The 18427-nt window shown below is 39.5% G+C and overlaps 1 protein-coding gene across 1 annotated transcript; it reads left to right on the forward strand.

Moving 5' to 3' along the window:
• Window positions 1-157: 157 nt before the first annotated feature.
• LOC108015287 (uncharacterized) lies at window positions 158-18076 on the forward strand. Its single transcript, XM_036820233.3, has 4 exons — window positions 158-1128; window positions 14197-15661; window positions 16149-16340; window positions 16411-18076. Exons 1-4 carry the CDS (start codon window positions 1048-1050, stop codon window positions 16620-16622), a joined length of 1950 nt encoding a protein of 649 aa, XP_036676128.1. The 5' UTR covers window positions 158-1047; the 3' UTR covers window positions 16623-18076.
• Window positions 18077-18427: the final 351 nt, after the last annotated feature.

Raw genomic sequence — 18427 nt, forward strand, 5'->3', positions numbered from 1 at the left:
ACTGGGATCGGTTTGTGGTTCCAGGTGGTTTTGCCCCACTGTTCGACGACGGGAACGGCGACTGAAGCAGCGGCGGTGGCGACGACGGCAGTCAGGCCAGCGCACCAGAGCAGCGACGGGACGGCAACGGCAGTCGCAGTCAGTATTCCGTATTTCAGTATTTCAGTATCGATTGAACAGTCGCGCATAGCTCATCGAAACCGAGGAAGAGACGCAACGAGAGAGCGAGCGAGACAGCGGACAGGCGACGAGACAGAGAAGGAGACAGCGACGGTCAGGGTAAAAGGAGAGGGAGAGGGAGAGGGAGACGGAAGCGGAGACGGAGACAGAGACGGAGACATTGAGCGCCTGCCGCCCCCTCTTTTGTAATAAATAGCGCTGTGCGAGACGACCACACTACCAAACGGCAAAAGTCCGCTGAGAGCGACGCAACGTAGGCCACAAAGGCCCGCATACCACCCCCCAACCACTACCCCCTTCGAAAGACAACACACCAGAACAACAACCACAGAACTACACCCCCCTTGAACGAAGGGAAGAATAGTGAAACAGCTGGAACAAATAAAAAAAAACACCACGCTGACCAAAACAAAAGCAAAAATTTGCAACTGACCAAAGGGAATCATTAAAAAAATAACATATAAATCCAAGTGCCTTATAAAAAAGAAACAAAAACCACCAATTTAAATTTAAAAAATTCCAATGTGATAAGAAGTTATAGTAAAAACACACATAACTCATGCCTAAAACATTTAGAAAACAAAAGTTTCCGTCTGTTTTTTATTTGTTTTTTTTTTTTGGTTCAAGTGCGTTGTTTTAAAAATCAAAGAAACGAACAAATATAATTAGATCGCACATAAAAAACAAACCACACAGACGGAAAAACAAAAAACCGCAACGTAAAAAAGTATCCATAAATCTATATATACTACGCCTCATATATAGAGAGACCCAAAATAAAACTAAAACAAAAACAAAGCAAGTCCAGCAGAAGAAAGAGCCGAGAAGGAGAGCCCCCAGCACACACAACAAAGACAGACAGCAGAAATGGCAACCAAACAGCCCAGAAAAGTGGCCCCCGATGGCGGATGGGGATGGGTGGCTTGTTTCGGCGTTAGTTTGGTCAACGTAAGTCCCCACCGGGTTCTCCCTGATTAAATACTAGATTTACGGATTCACCCCGCCCTTCGAGACATTCGAACATTCGAACATTCCAATATACATAAGCCAATAAAAAGCTTACCCTTTTATCCGGGCTATACAATTCCATATTCCCATTCTCCTTCCTCTTCCCACTTCCCACTCCCCACCACCTCACTTTCCACATTCGCACTTAGGATAGGTTAGTTCCAGTGCCCCATGGCATTTCATAGTTATATGGCTCGTGGTAAACTTGTTTTCACAGGGACGATAAGATTCAAATGAAATATGACGAAACTCAATATGCTTCTGGTCCTACCCGCATTTTCACATGTGTTTACACACCGATTTATGGGGCTACCTGTAATGGCATATTTGTGGGGGGCGGCATTTAGACCATATTCATTAATAATAAATTCCCTAATGGACGTGTTTGAACAAGGAAAAAAATATTATTGGAAGGGCGATGCCGATGTTTATAGAAATCAGACGCCCTTTAAATCACCGTATAATTGTTGTTATTGTTTATACAACAGCTGATTACATAGCTGATTATTTAATAAAGTTAACCAATAGGGATGATAGAATAATTAGAAATCAGAATCAAGATCTTCCAAGTGTAACTATTGGAATAAAACAAGACAATCAAATATATTTCGTAAGCTTTTTTGAAGAAAGCCATTTCCCATCAACAATAAGCATTTGCTCTCGACAAGATATAGGAAAACAAATAGGGATCTTCTACCTGATCTTCCTTCAACGGAAGGTGTATCCAAACCTGTGTTTGAATCTGGTTCTGCTATAAAATCATCTTGATGAACAGCTGACTTTAAAAAGGGCAGACTGAGAAATACATATGTATAGTGGAGTACAAAAAGGAGACCCCGATTATGGCCAAAGAGTTTTCTGTGGGTTTTCAGTTCGCATCTGTCTGGTGGTCACGCACCCGCCGCGTGATCTCGAAAATGCGTTTCAGCAGTGTTATTCTTTTTTTTCGTTTTCAATTTCTGTAGTTGGCTCTGGCTCCTTATATGTATGCCTATGTACAACATTGTTTTCATTTAATTTTATTTCGAGGCACCAGAGAGGTGATGGCAAAATAAAGAATCAATTGACACAGTTTTCTGGATTTAATTTATGTGTATTACAGAATTTTGAAAAGTCATTTGGAATTATCCCAAAAATCAAAATAAATAATTAAAAAACGCTCACCTTGACACATTTATAACATCAGCTCTCATCGGCATAATCATATCGTGAGACCATCAAAAATTAGGTGTCCTTTTTGGCATATTTTATTTTATAAGCGTCCTAAGGAAAAAATAAGGTATTGTTAGCATAGTACAATGTTTTTCAGTTGAAAGGAATATTACATTACATACCATACCGTTAAAAAGAACTGAAAGAAAAAAGATTGATTGCATCACGGGATTTCCATGGAGATACCCACCTGAACAAGGTCCAATATTTGCTGAATGACGCATAGCAAGTGTGAAGTATTTTCAATGTCACGAAATCAGATCACGACAATTATGCAATAGTCCTAAATTTAACCTGATTCCATATCAGCAATAACCAAGCGACTTGGTAAATGGTAAATGAGTTGAGACGATGTGCAATTACAAATGCTAATTGGTGTGTGGCCAAGCGAAGATCTTGAAAATTGACAACCGTACTTAGTGCCATAGTCCCATAGTCCCATGCAATGATTATGCGTACTCTCCGCAGTGTGGAGACAATGATATGAGGAGCATTATAGGTGCTTATATCATCTGGGTGCCGCCGACTCTGAAAATAATCAACGGAACAGATGGGGGGATATGGTTAGGATGTGAGCACATATTGAGTGCCAATGGCTCGGTCATTAAAGCCAAATGCGTTGTGACAAGACTATTCGAGGGCGGTTTGACCAGTTGTGATCGCTAAAAGCTAGCAGATGTATTTAATTTTGAATTGATTATATTAATTAGAAGATTCAGATTCTGTTGATTCATTCTAAAGAACTCCAAACATAACAAGCTAGAATATAACATAATTACAGACATTGATTATCAACGCCTTATTTTAGGTAACTATAACTAATATGGCTAAACTTAAATATTATTTGCAATCTCTTGAAATATATATTAAATATTAAATACCATCCTGGGATTTACAAATGTTATGTACATTGTGCTTTTTCCGAACCTAGACCACGATGCAAAAGTATTTACTTCGTGTAAAGGCGTATCTCTTTGACGATCCATCTTAGTCCACCTCATATTTATCGGTCGACCCATGATGACCTCCTCCAGCCAATCCCCACCCAACATTTGTTGCAGCAAAAACAAAACACTAGACAAAAAGCCCCCACCAGAAATGCGCCGTTTGCAAAACAAATCGAGTGTTTGGTACGGAATTTGCCTTTTGTATTTGGTCTTTTGTATACGAATGTACTTAAAAAGACCATAAAAGGGGTGGACTCAGGGAGAAAGCTGTGCAGAAAAACGACATCTTTTAATATTTAGGTTACGGTTGTTTCAGTGCCAAGTTTAAACAAACTTATAACAAACCGAAACAGGTGGGTCGACAATAACGAAAACAAAATCTTTAATCATCTCCTAATCAGTCGATTAAAACTGTACTGAATTAAGGCCGTGCAAATATATCCCATGGAAACAAGATAGATAAGATATTTGTGACCCACTTGGTCACAAGCCCAACTCATATAGACTTCGACTCCAAAAACTCGAGTAGTTCGTTTTAGTGCCCCTCGGTAGAAAATTTAAAACACTCGTAAAATTTAATTGATCCCCGGCACAACAGAATGAAAGGTGCATATATATGTACCTACACATCTGTTTAGAGCGAAAACAAAATCGATCTTCATCAAAGAGGGGAGAAGGAATATATTGGGGTTAGATGGCGACTGCCTGATATGCCAATCACTCGATTATGTGTGCTTTTCGATTATAGGTTAAGTTCGAACGACTTCTAATCGCAATCGCAACTTTTGTTTGTTTTCGTTCCGTTATACCGCCATTATCTCCGTCCAGGCACACGTTTAATCGCTTTTAAATCATTTACGAGGCAAATTAGCACTTGAACCTTATACAACACGAAAACACAATAGAGAACTATGTGTGCACCATAAAAAATACATTTTTGGCCTGTTGGCTCAGGTTAGAGAAAAACAGTCTTGCTAAATAACACAAGTTGTTGCCAAGTCTGGACCCCTGAAGAAGTTTATTTTTCTTTTACCATACAATCTAGCCGGAAGCATGACCGTAAAAAACTTACGAGCTCTTTAATATTCACTGATTTTAAGACTATTTCGAAGTAATGCTGACTTCTATTCACTTGAATGCCTTAATTATTGCAAAACAGATAACCTGAGTATCATTTAAAAATACCTAATGGAAAACAGTTAAATATAGAATTACATATAGATATGAAAGCCAAAATAAATTGGTACACAACATAGTGGTTAATTCTGTTTATATATGAGCAGTGTGCTACCACTATTTAACCATCTGATAAGTGGATTAAAATTATTTTCCGTATAGAGTTCCTAGTCTGCGCGTATTGTTTAAATACCTTATCGGCATACCAAAGGAAAAAGAACCGCGTCGTCTGTCTGTCTGCAAGACCCAAGGCAAATGATAAAGAACGAATTTTTATATAGCCAAATATCCGCGAAATCCAATTGGAAATTCGGTGGAAAGTGTTTACGTAAAACAAAGACCCGCTGAACTCATTAGTAAAAGCACGTGACCGGTAGCGAAACGCGGCAAAATAAAACAGTGAGAGGAGATAAAACTATGGAGATACAAAAAATAAATATTTTATTCAAATATATTTTTGTCTTGGTTGCTACCACATTTTATTCAAATATTTCAATATGTGATGCATTTTGTTCCAAACAAAATGGAAATGGAAAACGACTTGCCACATTAAAACAAAGAACGATTTTATCACTGTGATTAATCATTACTTATCGCCCTGTTTAAACTGCAATCAAACGTGTAAATACGTATTTCAATTATTTACGTTGCAGCCCATCGATAAAAACGATGGGTAAGGATTAAACGTAATCAAAAATTGCAAATAAGTCTATCAAATTGACTTGGCCCATGCGAAAACAAGGAAATGAATGAGCAATTGAATTAAACGTTCCGCGGAACTCAAAGGAAAAACTGAGGGAAAATTATCTGAAATCCGTGGGTCAATTGGTTGACTTTGCCACCCGTCCATTTTTATTTGATTGTGATTGACTTGCAACCGTGTTTTCGATCAAACATTGGCGACTGCAAATAAAAGTTTATGGAGTGCTTGACGATTATGATGATGGTGATGATGATGATGAAATTTGCAAAACAATTGAAGAACGCAAACCGAAGATTTCTTCGGCAGATTCACTGTGGACTTTGTTCCACTGACTTTGAACACACGAGGAATCTTCTATTCGTCTGTCGTTTTTCAATTCCCATCAGTTCTTTTTTCTATCCACCTTTTTGCCGAGAGAATGTCGTCTGATTTGCTGTCTCTGTTTACCTATAAATTATATATGGTGTTTTCTCTCCTTTGTGTGTTCAGTGTCAGCGCAATAATGAATACCAAGTTAATGTTGTGGGTGCTCTCTTTCGGTTTGATCTAAAAAAAAAACAGCCGGGGTACATTGTGTTCTAAAACGATATAAATATACATAAAACAATATTCTTGGACTAAATAATTTTTTGATGTACGAGTGTTTCATCTGTATGATGTATAGATGTTCCCCCGTTCCTATAAAACACCCACTAAAAGTATTTTTATAGCCGTTTCCCTTCATTTGTACGATAGTTTTGATTTATTTATCTACTTATTAAGTTTCTTGTGTCTTTTTTATCTTAAGCCTCTTTTCCGTTTACAGCCGTTCCCTTAATTTGTGGACAATTTCGCTTAATTTTTCTCCATTTCACAGTTTGTGTGTATGTTTAATACCTTTTTAAAATACAAAGCTTAAGAAATCCCAAATTTTTCATATAAAAATGTAAAAAGAGCGTGTTTATAAGTCGGTCTGTTTTGTCTTAGCCTCTTGTTTTCTATTTGAAGACCTCTTGAAATGTGAAAAGAAAAGCAAAGCAAAGCAAGTAATTAAATATACAAAGAGTCGTCATTGATTCGCACAGTGATCGTAACTCCAAACAAATATTGTGATTCCGTTTTTGTTTCGGTCTGTGTTATCATTATCAGGTGCGATTAACACATTGGTTCATGGGGCTCAAAATGTCACCAGAGCGCAAGAGCGCAAAATCCCCAGAGTCAGCCAGTGCCATGCCAATTAAGCTTAAAATTTAGCACATCGGCTTAATTGATAATTAGAATATGCGGATTTTGATTAGCGTCTGGGAACTGGACATGTAAGGCGGGCGTGAGAGATCGAGTTTGGAAACCTGGGAACTCTATGGTGTGGGGTCTAATCATCACCCGGCTTCAGTGTCTGACCGATCTGGCGACGGTTTCGCATTCGACCAACGCATGCTCACCCAATACGTCATAAAAGTATCCGGCATGCTTCACTCGAGCCGAGCAATCTATAACTGGACATACTCGCACATACATGCGTACATATATACTACCGTCTATATATCTTTTTTTTAGATGTGAAGTGGCATTAGTGTCGTCGCACTTCGAAAGCCAATTATAACATTTCCGAATGGTGTTCCGATAAGTTAACGTCTTTCAAATCAGATGGTTGCTTCAAATGGGGGATTTTCAGAATTCGGAATATCGACTCTTTAGGGAAGACATGTGGGGAATGCCATTGGGATTTTATTAAAATTTATACATTATGGTTCGATTGAATGACCATTGAAATATTGTTTCCATTTAGAAAGGCAATTATAACAACAATTCCTTAAAAAGTTGTCTAGGAAGTAGTATAGATAGATAGATTGGTACTGGAATAGGGAAATAGAAAGGTGCTAAGCGTCAAAGCACATAAACATACATTTTTAAAAATTAAAGCTTTATTCTTTTTTAATTCCTTCACAAATTTCGAATGTTTTCTCGTTAATTGTGACGTTTTATCTGAATATGTGTTTGTGTGGATTGGCCTCTGCTTTTCACAAATGAGAGCTAATTTCTTCGACAAATTCCGAGTGCCAGGCGCGAGAAAAACAATAAATAGAATAAAATAGAGCACAGTCAGCGTGTTTGAAATATACTGGTATACCATAATATATAAAAAAATATATCGCAGAAGCACCCGTGCAAACAAGATGCGAACGCCTTTAACTGAGCAAACACACTTCTCATAAAAAAGCTGAAGGCGTACAATGACCGTTCGCAAGTGAGTGCTAAAACTAAGCGATATATACCATCCAAAAGTGTGCTGCGATCTGTGAATGTTAATTAAATGTTACCAACTGCTAAAAGCGAGCAGCAGCAGGAGAATCTAACTGTTTTGATCTTTGGACATGTATAGGCACTACTGTGCAGTCGCACGAGATTTGGAAATGGATTCGATGAGTTATCAGTATGGGATAAGGGTGCTAATTCCCAACCCACGCGCCAGACATTCTTTCCCCATAAACTAAGTGGTGATACTCAGACAATTTATATCCGTAGATCAGCCGGTTTCGCAACAATAGCTCAATATTTAGATGTTTAATCTTGAGATCTATTGATCCATATAATACTTTTCAGCGTCATACACAAATCTTCAATTCTACAGACTTTCAGTAGTTTTTATAACATACGACCTCTAAGCACTATATTATACAGTCGGGACTGTAATGATAGATAGGGATAATTATAAATATACAATGTAGGGTTTTTAAATATATATTTCATTTTAATCAAATTACTTTTATTTTACTGTAGATTATTTTTGAATTCTAAATAAACTCAACATTGAGTGGTGAGTCTAATTTCGGAAAATAGCCACTGAGTCAAGCCAATTTCCCTTTCGATAATTCTCTGAAATCAATACCCGAAAGTAATAGAAAAACCAAAAACGTTTTTGCCACAAGCAGCAACACAAAGAGAGAAAACAGCATGTAAATGAATTCGCAAAATAAGAAAACTTTCTTCGCTACCCAATTTATTTTTGCATTGGCCTCAACGACGTCACGTGATCGTGATCGAAAGACAGCAGAATATCTAGTGGCAGCAGAAATAAATGATCCCCAACAAGCCTTTACAACGGGTCCCCATCCAATGTCAATAGTCAACAGTCAAACGCCGTCTTCGGGCAAATCCGGTTTTTATCCACAACAAAGGCCGCCAGCAGCTGATGCTGACGATCACGTGACTAGGTTGCAAGTTGCTAGTTGCACCAGTGAGCTCTTCCTGCCTGCCCCCTGGGCAATAAAAATGAATCCAAACTCGTTTGCAGCTTACAACAGCTCACACAGCTGCTCTCGTAACTGTTTCTGCATCTGCATCTACGATGCCATCTATCTGTATCTGCACAGATAAAAAAACGGTTGGCTATTAAAGGTACCTACTAGCAAACCATTTTTGTTTTTCAATGACAAACCCTGATTAAAATAAAATTACTTTTATATTTTATCGCAATATTAGATGTATAGCGGAAATACTTTAAATATATTTTGTTAGTTTTGTGTACATTACCATAAAAGTCTAGTATATCAGGTCAAAAAGATCATTGAACCACATCTATTTCTTCTGATGCAAAGTACCTCTCTTACAAATTGCAGTTAGGTTAATAATTCCTAGTATAAACCATAATCTTGATATAAAAAAGTGAAAATTAATAGAAAAATAACAAATTTTAGCCATGCTAGTTATATAGATTCGATTCGTCATATATATATGGTCCCATAAGATCCCTATATCATATTTTTTTTCTGAGTGAGTGGACCTCTGCACGAGAATGATGTCCGTTGGAAAAATCACATGATTGTGATCATGTGCAAGCCAGCAGAGCAGCTTCAGCACCAAAGCCATCAGCCCCAACATTAGGCCTCCATCCGCTCCGTTTGGTGCCCCATTAACAGTAGATCCTCGCTGACACAGCTCGTCACACCAGTAAAGTTGTGGAACATTTTTATGTTGACGCTAAAGAAAATAGCTTTAAATATTATACCCTTCTCTATGAATATTTTTCCAAATATATACAAAATTAAATCTGGCAATTTATTTAGTATCGAGTTCTAACTGTAGTGTAGTTCGGTTCAGCTTGGATCGGCTTGACTTGACATGGCTTCGATTCCATCCGATTCAGTTCGATTCAATTTCGAGTTCAGCTTTGCGACGGCTTTTGTTTTATGGCAATGTCGAGTCAACTTTTTGTTATTGTTTCGTTTTCATTATTATGACTTTTTGCTGGTGTGTGGTTTTAATTGAAATGTTTGGCAGCGGCCGAATACCCCTTCAGTTAAGTTCAGTTCATTTGAGTCGAGCTGAGCTGAGTTGAGTTGAAACTTGTTCGTTTTGGTTCGGCGGTAGTGAAATGTACTTCACAATTAATTGCTTCAATTGCCACGAGCGCCCAGCAACAGCAGCAATTCAATTTCAATTCGAACATATTAATTCACTGGGGATCGTCTTCTGTATCTTCCTCGTCTAGAGCATTTTTCTCAACTGTATCGTAATATATTATTTTACCAAGAAGAACACTGGAGCTCTTCAAGTTCAAGGCACTCGTAAAGTTACACAAAAATAAATGAAAATACGAGGCAATATGTAAATTTGAAGTCAAGTCGGTGGCAATCTGAGGGTTAACTGAATCTGAATAAAATGCATTGAACTGAACGGGTTAACAACTCATTTTACCACTTCATACCAGTCCCTTGAGCTGAACTTGGAAAAATCCTACATTTTAGCCTCACAATTATTACAATAAATTCCCATCGTTCTGGAGTAAGATATAGATTACTTAATTTTTTAAAAATTGAAAATAGCCAACGCTTGCATGATTCGCATGCAATTACGTAAATATTAAATTACAAATTGAAATTTTCCGCACAACAAATTGAAAAATGCGTGCGATAGAGCTGGAAATAAATTCATTAAGCATTCGCAATTACACAATTTTACAATTTCTCTAGCCGATTAGCAGTAATTGACCGATTCTGCTGAACATATAAATGAGCTACTAACTTCTGAAGGCAATTACCTTTGCCCAGGTAGACCAGACGTACCCGGAAATTAACCAGAGGCTCAACTCTTCACTCCTTATCAAACTGAAAAATGGACCTTAGAATACACGCAGATACCATTTAAATATGTATATAGAGTTCAAATTGTGAAGGACAAAACAAAACACCGGAGGAATGGTGAAATATCAAAGTGGAAAGAATAAAAAATGCCCCGCAAAACTTAATGGGAAATCGATAGGATGAATGGGACTTGATTTACGGCGGTGGTCAAGAGCTTTCTCGAAAAGTGGATGGAAGTGGAGGCGGTGGAATCAAATGACGTCTGCTCGACAACGTCATCGCTGACATGGGGGTGACACATTATGATGGCATAATAATATGCGTTGTATCCACCCCATCCCATCCCATCAGATCCCACCCTTCCATGTACGATTCGCACGCAGCAAAGAGACATGAACTTTGGACTTGAAAATTGATAACACGCTAAAAGTGAATTCGAAACCAGTAACACACACGCGCCACCAAGTGGTTCCCAAATGCCTCGTCCAATATCTTTCCAGATAGACAGACAGTGGAACTTTTCGTATCCCGGGACCCAGGCGTGCTATATTTACATATTGTGAAATAGGTTTAAGATGGACAATATTTTAATAATAAATCGACCATGGACAGAAAGTAACTACCAAGAATTTGCCCTTCAGAAACATTAGTCTATCAGAAAGTTTTCTATATCCAGGCATGGCGTATGTGCCTTAAAAAACTTATAATAATCGAGTGACTTCTCTTTAGTTAAACATATTATTTATTACATCACATTTTTTAGATAAACAATATTTATACATTTATATTGATTATCCTATGGCTAATGAAATTCTTTAATCTCCAGGTATTTCTAGTTTTTAATATATATTAAAAATACTTAAGAACTGGGACAAAAAGCTCAGAATAAATGAATCATGCAATAGAAACTTATACAATCTGTAAATGAGCTTATAAATAATACATCTATAAAAATATTCGAAATATGTGTTTTTAAACTATAGAAATTAAGGCAAAATGCAATGAACGTCTGGCTTCCGATTCGGAAGTGTAATTTATGAGTACTCAAGCGTTTGACATCTATAGAATTCCACAAAAGGCAGGAAAAAACATTGAACCATTTAGAAAAAAACCTATAAATCACTTCTTAAGTAGTTGCTGGGTATGGCGAGTACACTTTAAAATAAAGCTTTCTGACCTGAAAAACAAAACAATTCTATTCCACAAGCCCTTCCAATTCAGTTGATTGAGCTACGAGACAACGTGTTTAGGGCGCGCTGGCGAATTGTTAAGTAATATTGTCTATAAAGAGACCGGCAACAATATATCTAGGTATTTATATCCAGATGTGTACAGCGTACACTGTACATATAAAGCGACTTTCGTTGCGAACACTCAAGTGTCACGTTAATTTCACGCAGGCGGCAACAGGGGATCAACCACTTGTAAATTGGATTCGAAAATATTGCACAAATTGTTTAAAAATAAGTTAGCAGCTAATTGTGCAAATTTCGCATCTTATTTCCCTCTCTACGATTAAATTATACCCAGCACAGCACACATAAATCAATAAGCTGATTTGGAACATTATCCGAAATTAAAGCAACAACAGATTCGAGATCTCTGTTCTCCACTTGGTTGTTATCGGGTTTGCTGTTTGTCTTTGGCTGTTTTTCGCTAAAATTGTCGAGCACAACACGCCAAGTCAAACCAAATATAAGAAAACATGTGTGTGGACATATATATTATATACCACATATATAGCTATGGCTAATAAACAAACCCCAACAGCAGGCATTAATCTACCTAAAAATGTATTTACACATTACAATAAACCTGCCGTCGCCGCTGAAAATGTGCAAATTTAAAATGAAAACTGGTCGGGGATTATTTGTTAGTGTTCTTAATATATTGTTGAGTAGAAAAAACACGCGTTGATTGAGATTTCCTTGTTATAGCGGAAGTTCCCTGGTGCTGGGCATTATAGGGCATACAGAACGCCTCAATATTTGAATGAAAACTAGAGAAATCTATAAACAAAATCTATAAAACCATTTTTTCATTTATTGAAAGTCAAAAGTTTCTATGATTGATCAATCAACTGCAATTGACCGGCTTGAAATCAAAGTGTGGGAACCCAAAGTGAATTATGGGACCCCAATATCGACTTAACCCCCGCGATCACAAATGGTTGGAACCATTTTAGCAATATTTACTGCAAAAACACCTAGTGAGCGCGTGTTGTTCTTCCTTCGAATGTTTTTCCTCCTTCAATTATGAGTTCTGATAATTCAATTATCAAGCAATTAAGGCTTCGACCGAAACGCCCCATAAAGCATATATAACTCGGGACGGGCGTCGTAACTCAAAAATTCAAAAATCAATAAGCACCAAAGCACAATCAATAATAATCGCAGCCCAGCCGAAGCAAATAAAACACTTTAGGAAGCCCATCCATTGTGCATACAGTATACATATGCTTGGAACGGACTAGAAGGCTTAAAATGTTGAGCAATATCATTAAAAGTTTGCTGTAGATTTTCAAATAGCCCTGAAAAAATCGGCGGGAGTCTAGATGACAACAATCTATTGATAGCGAGATAGCAAAGTCATTGCGAATCAAACTTTATGGATTGATTTATTACACCACACAAAAAAAGTCATTGTCTTTTGTAAATCTCAAATCAATTGCATTTTTCTGTATTATATAGAGTCAGAATATTTGCATTGAATGGTTTAGATATTAAATGCTAGGGAGTCAGCTTTCTCCCAGGAACAATTGTAAAAAAAAAAAAAATAATAATATGGCAAAAACAGATATCATCCAGTTTTAAAACATATAATTATCATTCTAATGGGTGAAAGAACCCATACTTCGTTTAGATGTCCTCTAAAATAATCGAAGAAACTGAATGTAAATGGAAACCTGCTACCACCTCCAATCTAATATCAAATTCTGATACCAAATTCACGCCAGCACACTTTATAGGCCAAGACACTTCAGGAATACAAATTAGACATGCTCGAATTTCGAATCATGACAGGCATCAGGCCATAGATATGGATGGTTCCCCAAGGCCCCAAAGAAAAATCCATCAATCAAATCGATCGTGAATGGAAGGAACGCTCCCCAGAATATTTAGAGTCCCTGGCACAATGATAAGGACTGACGTGGTGATGGAACCCAATGAAATTGCACAACCGATAAGGTAAAAACCGGGGCCAGAAGAGGACTGTCCATCTGAAGTGCATCGATAGGGGTGTAGTGCCGACTTTGGGTTTTGGCTTTTGGGTTTGTCCACTTGCCCGTAGTTGCTCTAAAGGGTTTCTCATTTTGTTCCCCACTGAAAAAGAAAAAGCCGATAAGGGGTTATTTTTGCGATATGGTTATCCGTGTGATGACGTTATATTTATATGTGTTGTGTCAATTTCTCCCTTGCCCCCGTTTTCCCATTCCCATTCCTCCAAGAATGCCATGTCGCGATAGTGGCTCTCTCTTCCTCTACGTAATTCCCTGCAAGTTCTACCTCCAGAGCCGATAAATCACGCGGCCTCTGAACGGCAGATTAGCTCGCACAAATTGGCCCACATAAAAATACAAATGGAATAAGAGCAATACCACGAAGCTAGTGTATAATTTATGGGGCGCCTAACGATCATAAATCGAAGCACGATTAAGCTGTGGGCGATCACTGGATGAGCAATAAATGCCCGTCGATAATCTGATGTATAATATGGACTCCATATTCAATAGCCATGAAAAATAGGGAGGAACAGAACCATATGCCTATCCAATAAAAATGTATAATTTGAAAGTCCTTTGATAAAATTATTCGAATATCGAATAGAGGAGATACAATATGATTTTTCTCAGATTTGTAAGGGAGAGAATCAATACTCATCCAGAACCTCTCCCCTCTTCTTCTAGCTGGCCACCCGCTCCATCGAGCCCTCGTTCGGCCTGCTCTTTGGCGACACCCTCAAGGATCTCAATGTGGGCACGACGGGAGCAGCTGTCATCATCAGTGCGCTGGACGTATGCATGAACTTCTCGGGTCTGTTTGTAGGGCCGCTGCTGAAGGAGTTCTCCTACCGCAAGGTAGCCATCGCCGGGTCACTGCTGTGCGGCCTGGGTCTGGCGCTCACATCGCCGGCAACGAGCATGGCCCACATCCTGAGCACCTACTCGGTGATCAACGGCATCGGCGTGGGCCTCTCCACGTCGGCGGCCTTCGTGGCCCTCAATCACTACTTCAAGCACAAGCGCGGCCAGGCGGTGGGCCTCTCGATGGCCGGTACGGCCATGGGCATGCTGATAATGCCGCAGTTGGTGCGGATCCTGCTGGAGGCGTACGACTTCCGGGGGGCGGTGCTGCTGCTGGCGGGCGTGGCCCTTAATGCCACGGTCGGATCGGTGCTGCTGCAGCCGGTGAAGTGGCACATGAAGGAGGAGTTCGACGACGAGGAGCTGATGTGCATCTCGGCCCTGCCCACCCCGCAGCCCCAGCTGACGGTGGGCGGAGCAGGTGGCGCGGCATCAGCTGGAGGCGCGCCCGAATTTAAGGTGATCAAGGAGGATGGCAACGAGGAGGACGCCCTGCCCGAGATGAACACGCTGCTGTTCCACAAGCACCATGCCCACCAGCACTCGATGCGCAAGAACTACTCCGAAATGGCCATGAACACAATGAATGGCACAAGGCTGGGATTGCCAAACAGGCCAACGTTCCCGCGGATCATGTCCCTGGCCGGAGTACAGTCCGCCGCCCATGGAGCGGGCGGAGATTCGGGCGGCTATACATCCCAGGCGGAGGTCAATGCCACGCAGCTGCGCTGCCGCAAGGCCTCAGTCACCTCGAACCTCTCCTACATGGACTTCACCGGCTCCATTCTCCAGGTGCACCTCAACACCGGCGACGATGAATTCGAGCAGAACGATCGCGAACTGCGACGTGTTGGCACCGCCACGGGCAGCATTGTCCTCGGCGGCCATCGGGACAGCTTCATCAAGATGAAGCCCACCGAGCTGGACAAGCAGGCCGAGGCGGCCGCCGCCCTCGACGAGGAGGCCAAGAAGAAGGCCAAGAAGCCGGGTTTCTGGCGCCGCTTTGCCGACCTGCTAGACATCGACATGCTCAAGGACAAGATGTTCCTCAATCTGCTGTTCGGCCTCTCCATTTTCTATGTGGCCGAGATGAACTTCAAGATGGTCACCCCTTTCTTCTTCGCCAATCTGGGCTACCAGAAGGCAGACGTCGCCTTCTGCCTCTCGATCACGGCCATCACAGATATCGCCGCCAGGATTGTCTTGCCACCGCTCTTCGACCGCACTACCATCAAGAAGCGCACCATTTTCCTTGTGTCCATCATCTTTGTGGCCCTGACCCGTTCAAGTGAGTAGATGGCCACTGAATTTCTAGTCAAATATTATATATAGTCTATTTTCCAAATGTTTTTGTTATTTCTAACGGCTTTAATGGGTTGTTATATGAAGACGAACGATGTTAGAAACTCGACTCTTTTTTTATTACCCTTTGTAGATTAATATTTAATTGAGAAATGGTAATTGATTTATTAAAAAATGAAAACAAGTTATCACCAATCTTAAACATCTTAATTTAAGCTATAGCTGTACGTATTTATAACTCAATAAGACCGAAAAGAGACTTTTTCCGGTCAGCTATATATTTCAGAACTAAGGGCCTTATGACTTAAAATGTTTACGGGTATATTCTTAACTAGCTACACAATCGAATTATGTATAACATGAAAATAATATACATTTTTTTTAAACCGAAAAGGGGAATGGTATCCCTAATGAGTGAACTCATTATCCTTTGTATTTTCAATAACCAAACCACAAAATCCTCACCATTTCAGTTATGGCTGAGCAGACGGACTGGACCCAGTTGATGGTTTGGCTTTCGATCTGCGGCTTCTTCCGCGGATCCGCCCTGAGCAACTTCACCCTCACCGTATCCGAGTACTGTTCGCTGGAAAAACTGCCCTCGGCCTTCGGCTGGCATCTAGTGGGCAAAGCCCTGTTTGTGATCACGTTTGGACCCCTCATTGGTATGGCAATCTACATGTGCGACATGGATAATGACTCCCTACTAAGCCTGCTTAATTCTCCATTTCACAGGTCTCATTCGGGATGTGACCGACAGCTACCCGATTTGCATACACACTCAGAGTGTGTGCATCATGATCTGCGCCGTGGCCTGGGGTATCGAGTATCTGGTGGAGTACATCCAGGCGAGACGTCGCACCGCCGATGCCGCTCAGTTGCCAACCCAGGATGCAGGTGTCACCTCCACGACGACGACGACGGGACAGCACGATGTGAAGCTGTAGGTCAATGGCGAGAGTTATGGACCAGAGAGATCTACTTTAAGGAAGACAGTCTCGCCGCGGGGCGGAGGGGAAGTTCCTCCAGCGAGTACCCAACTTTAAATATACTTAAGAGGGTCCCGGCACCACAAAATGAAGGGAACTTGCGAACCCTCGAGTGTGTGGGGACCCAATCCCCCAAAATGTATTAAAACTCAATTTAGTTAATTAATTTTTTTCGTTCTCGCTCGTTTTTTTTGCAATATGTTTAGTGAGACTTAAGATTTTGGAGAGACATAATCACACACACTCCACACCACACATATAACCATATAAAATATATATACCTACTATAGATAAGCATGATTCGTCAGTTTTAGTTGTATAAACGCATCTCTCAACTGAAACGAACCCACAAAAGAAACCACAACAAAGTGCGTTTAATGCTTAACGAAAAACAAAAGGAAACCCAAACTTAACACAACTAAGTTCCCCAATTTTCTTCTGATTTTTGCCGTTCTCTTCCTTTTATGTTTTTGCCTTGAATTGTTCTCTCTTTTGTTTAATAGTGAACTTGTATGTGATAGTTCAAAGATAGTTTATAATTTAGAAGTTAATCACTACTTATAAATACTACTGATATCTGCATCTGGAAATACAGCGATGCGCGACAGCAAGAAAAGAAAGGAGTCTTGAAAATTGATGGGCTTTAAAATGTACCTTAAGAGCGATGTTAAGCAACGACAAAATAACTAAACTATACAAGTATGAATAAAACAATATATACATCATGTAAAGCTAAGAGAGTGCGTTGATTGAACTGAAGAAATATATAAGAAAGAGATCGAATAAGACGAGATGGACATAGAAATGTATTGAAAAAAGCCCGCCAAAGGTTGTTTCTCTCAATTTTATGAGTGCTGGACCTCTGATCCTAGCCAACGAAATGCCACAATATATATTTATATATTTACAATTGAAGATTTCTTGCAGCGGTCTTGGAAAGCACTAAAACATTAACTAACTTGCAAATCAGAATCTTTTAGATCCATAAGATTATTTAACCAAAATGCAACTAAACCCAACCGATAAGCAATAAATACAAACAATCCATGCAAATCCATGGGAAATGACCAAGTAAAAATAAATGTAGCAAACTTTTGGGATCGGTGAGAATAGCTACACTGAAAATTATACTAGCCGTTGCCCAGGTAACGACATTCGGATATACCATATACACAAACTTTTTTAACTAAGTATACTTTGGGTACTTAAATTTATCATGGAGCATATATTTTTTGTCGAATTAATCAATAGTAACGAGCGATTTTGATACAAGCGTATGAAGCAAAGTTTTGGAAATGTATTGCCCGATATTGTAGCCTTATAGAATAATATATTGTATCAGTATATGAGAATATGTGTACATTTAATTGGAAAAATAAAGTGATCAAAAAAATAAACGTCCATAAAATTCATTTGAGGAAAGACTTTTTCTGGAACCGAAAATAGAAACAGGGTAGGTTTGATCTTCATAGGAAAATTATAACAAATTGGAGCAGATTAGATTATTGTTAACTTTCAGTTGGCCTCTAAAATTAGAGGAACCTATCGGATTTCTGGAGTTAAAATTGGCCTTCCTCATTTTTAATAAACAATGAACTACGTAACTAGTTAATGTCATCATATGTAAACTCAGAAATCCGGCCAAGATACACTCAATCATCAGTATCACCCAGTTAGAAGTCATTTTTAGAACACAGTCAAGAAAAGCTCATGCGTCCGGGGCAAACAAATGTAATGCGTGAAGAATAAATTTAAGTTTGTAT

This window comes from Drosophila suzukii, chromosome X (assembly GCF_043229965.1).
Source record: "Drosophila suzukii chromosome X, CBGP_Dsuzu_IsoJpt1.0, whole genome shotgun sequence".
NCBI classification, from domain to species: domain Eukaryota; kingdom Metazoa; phylum Arthropoda; class Insecta; order Diptera; family Drosophilidae; genus Drosophila; species Drosophila suzukii.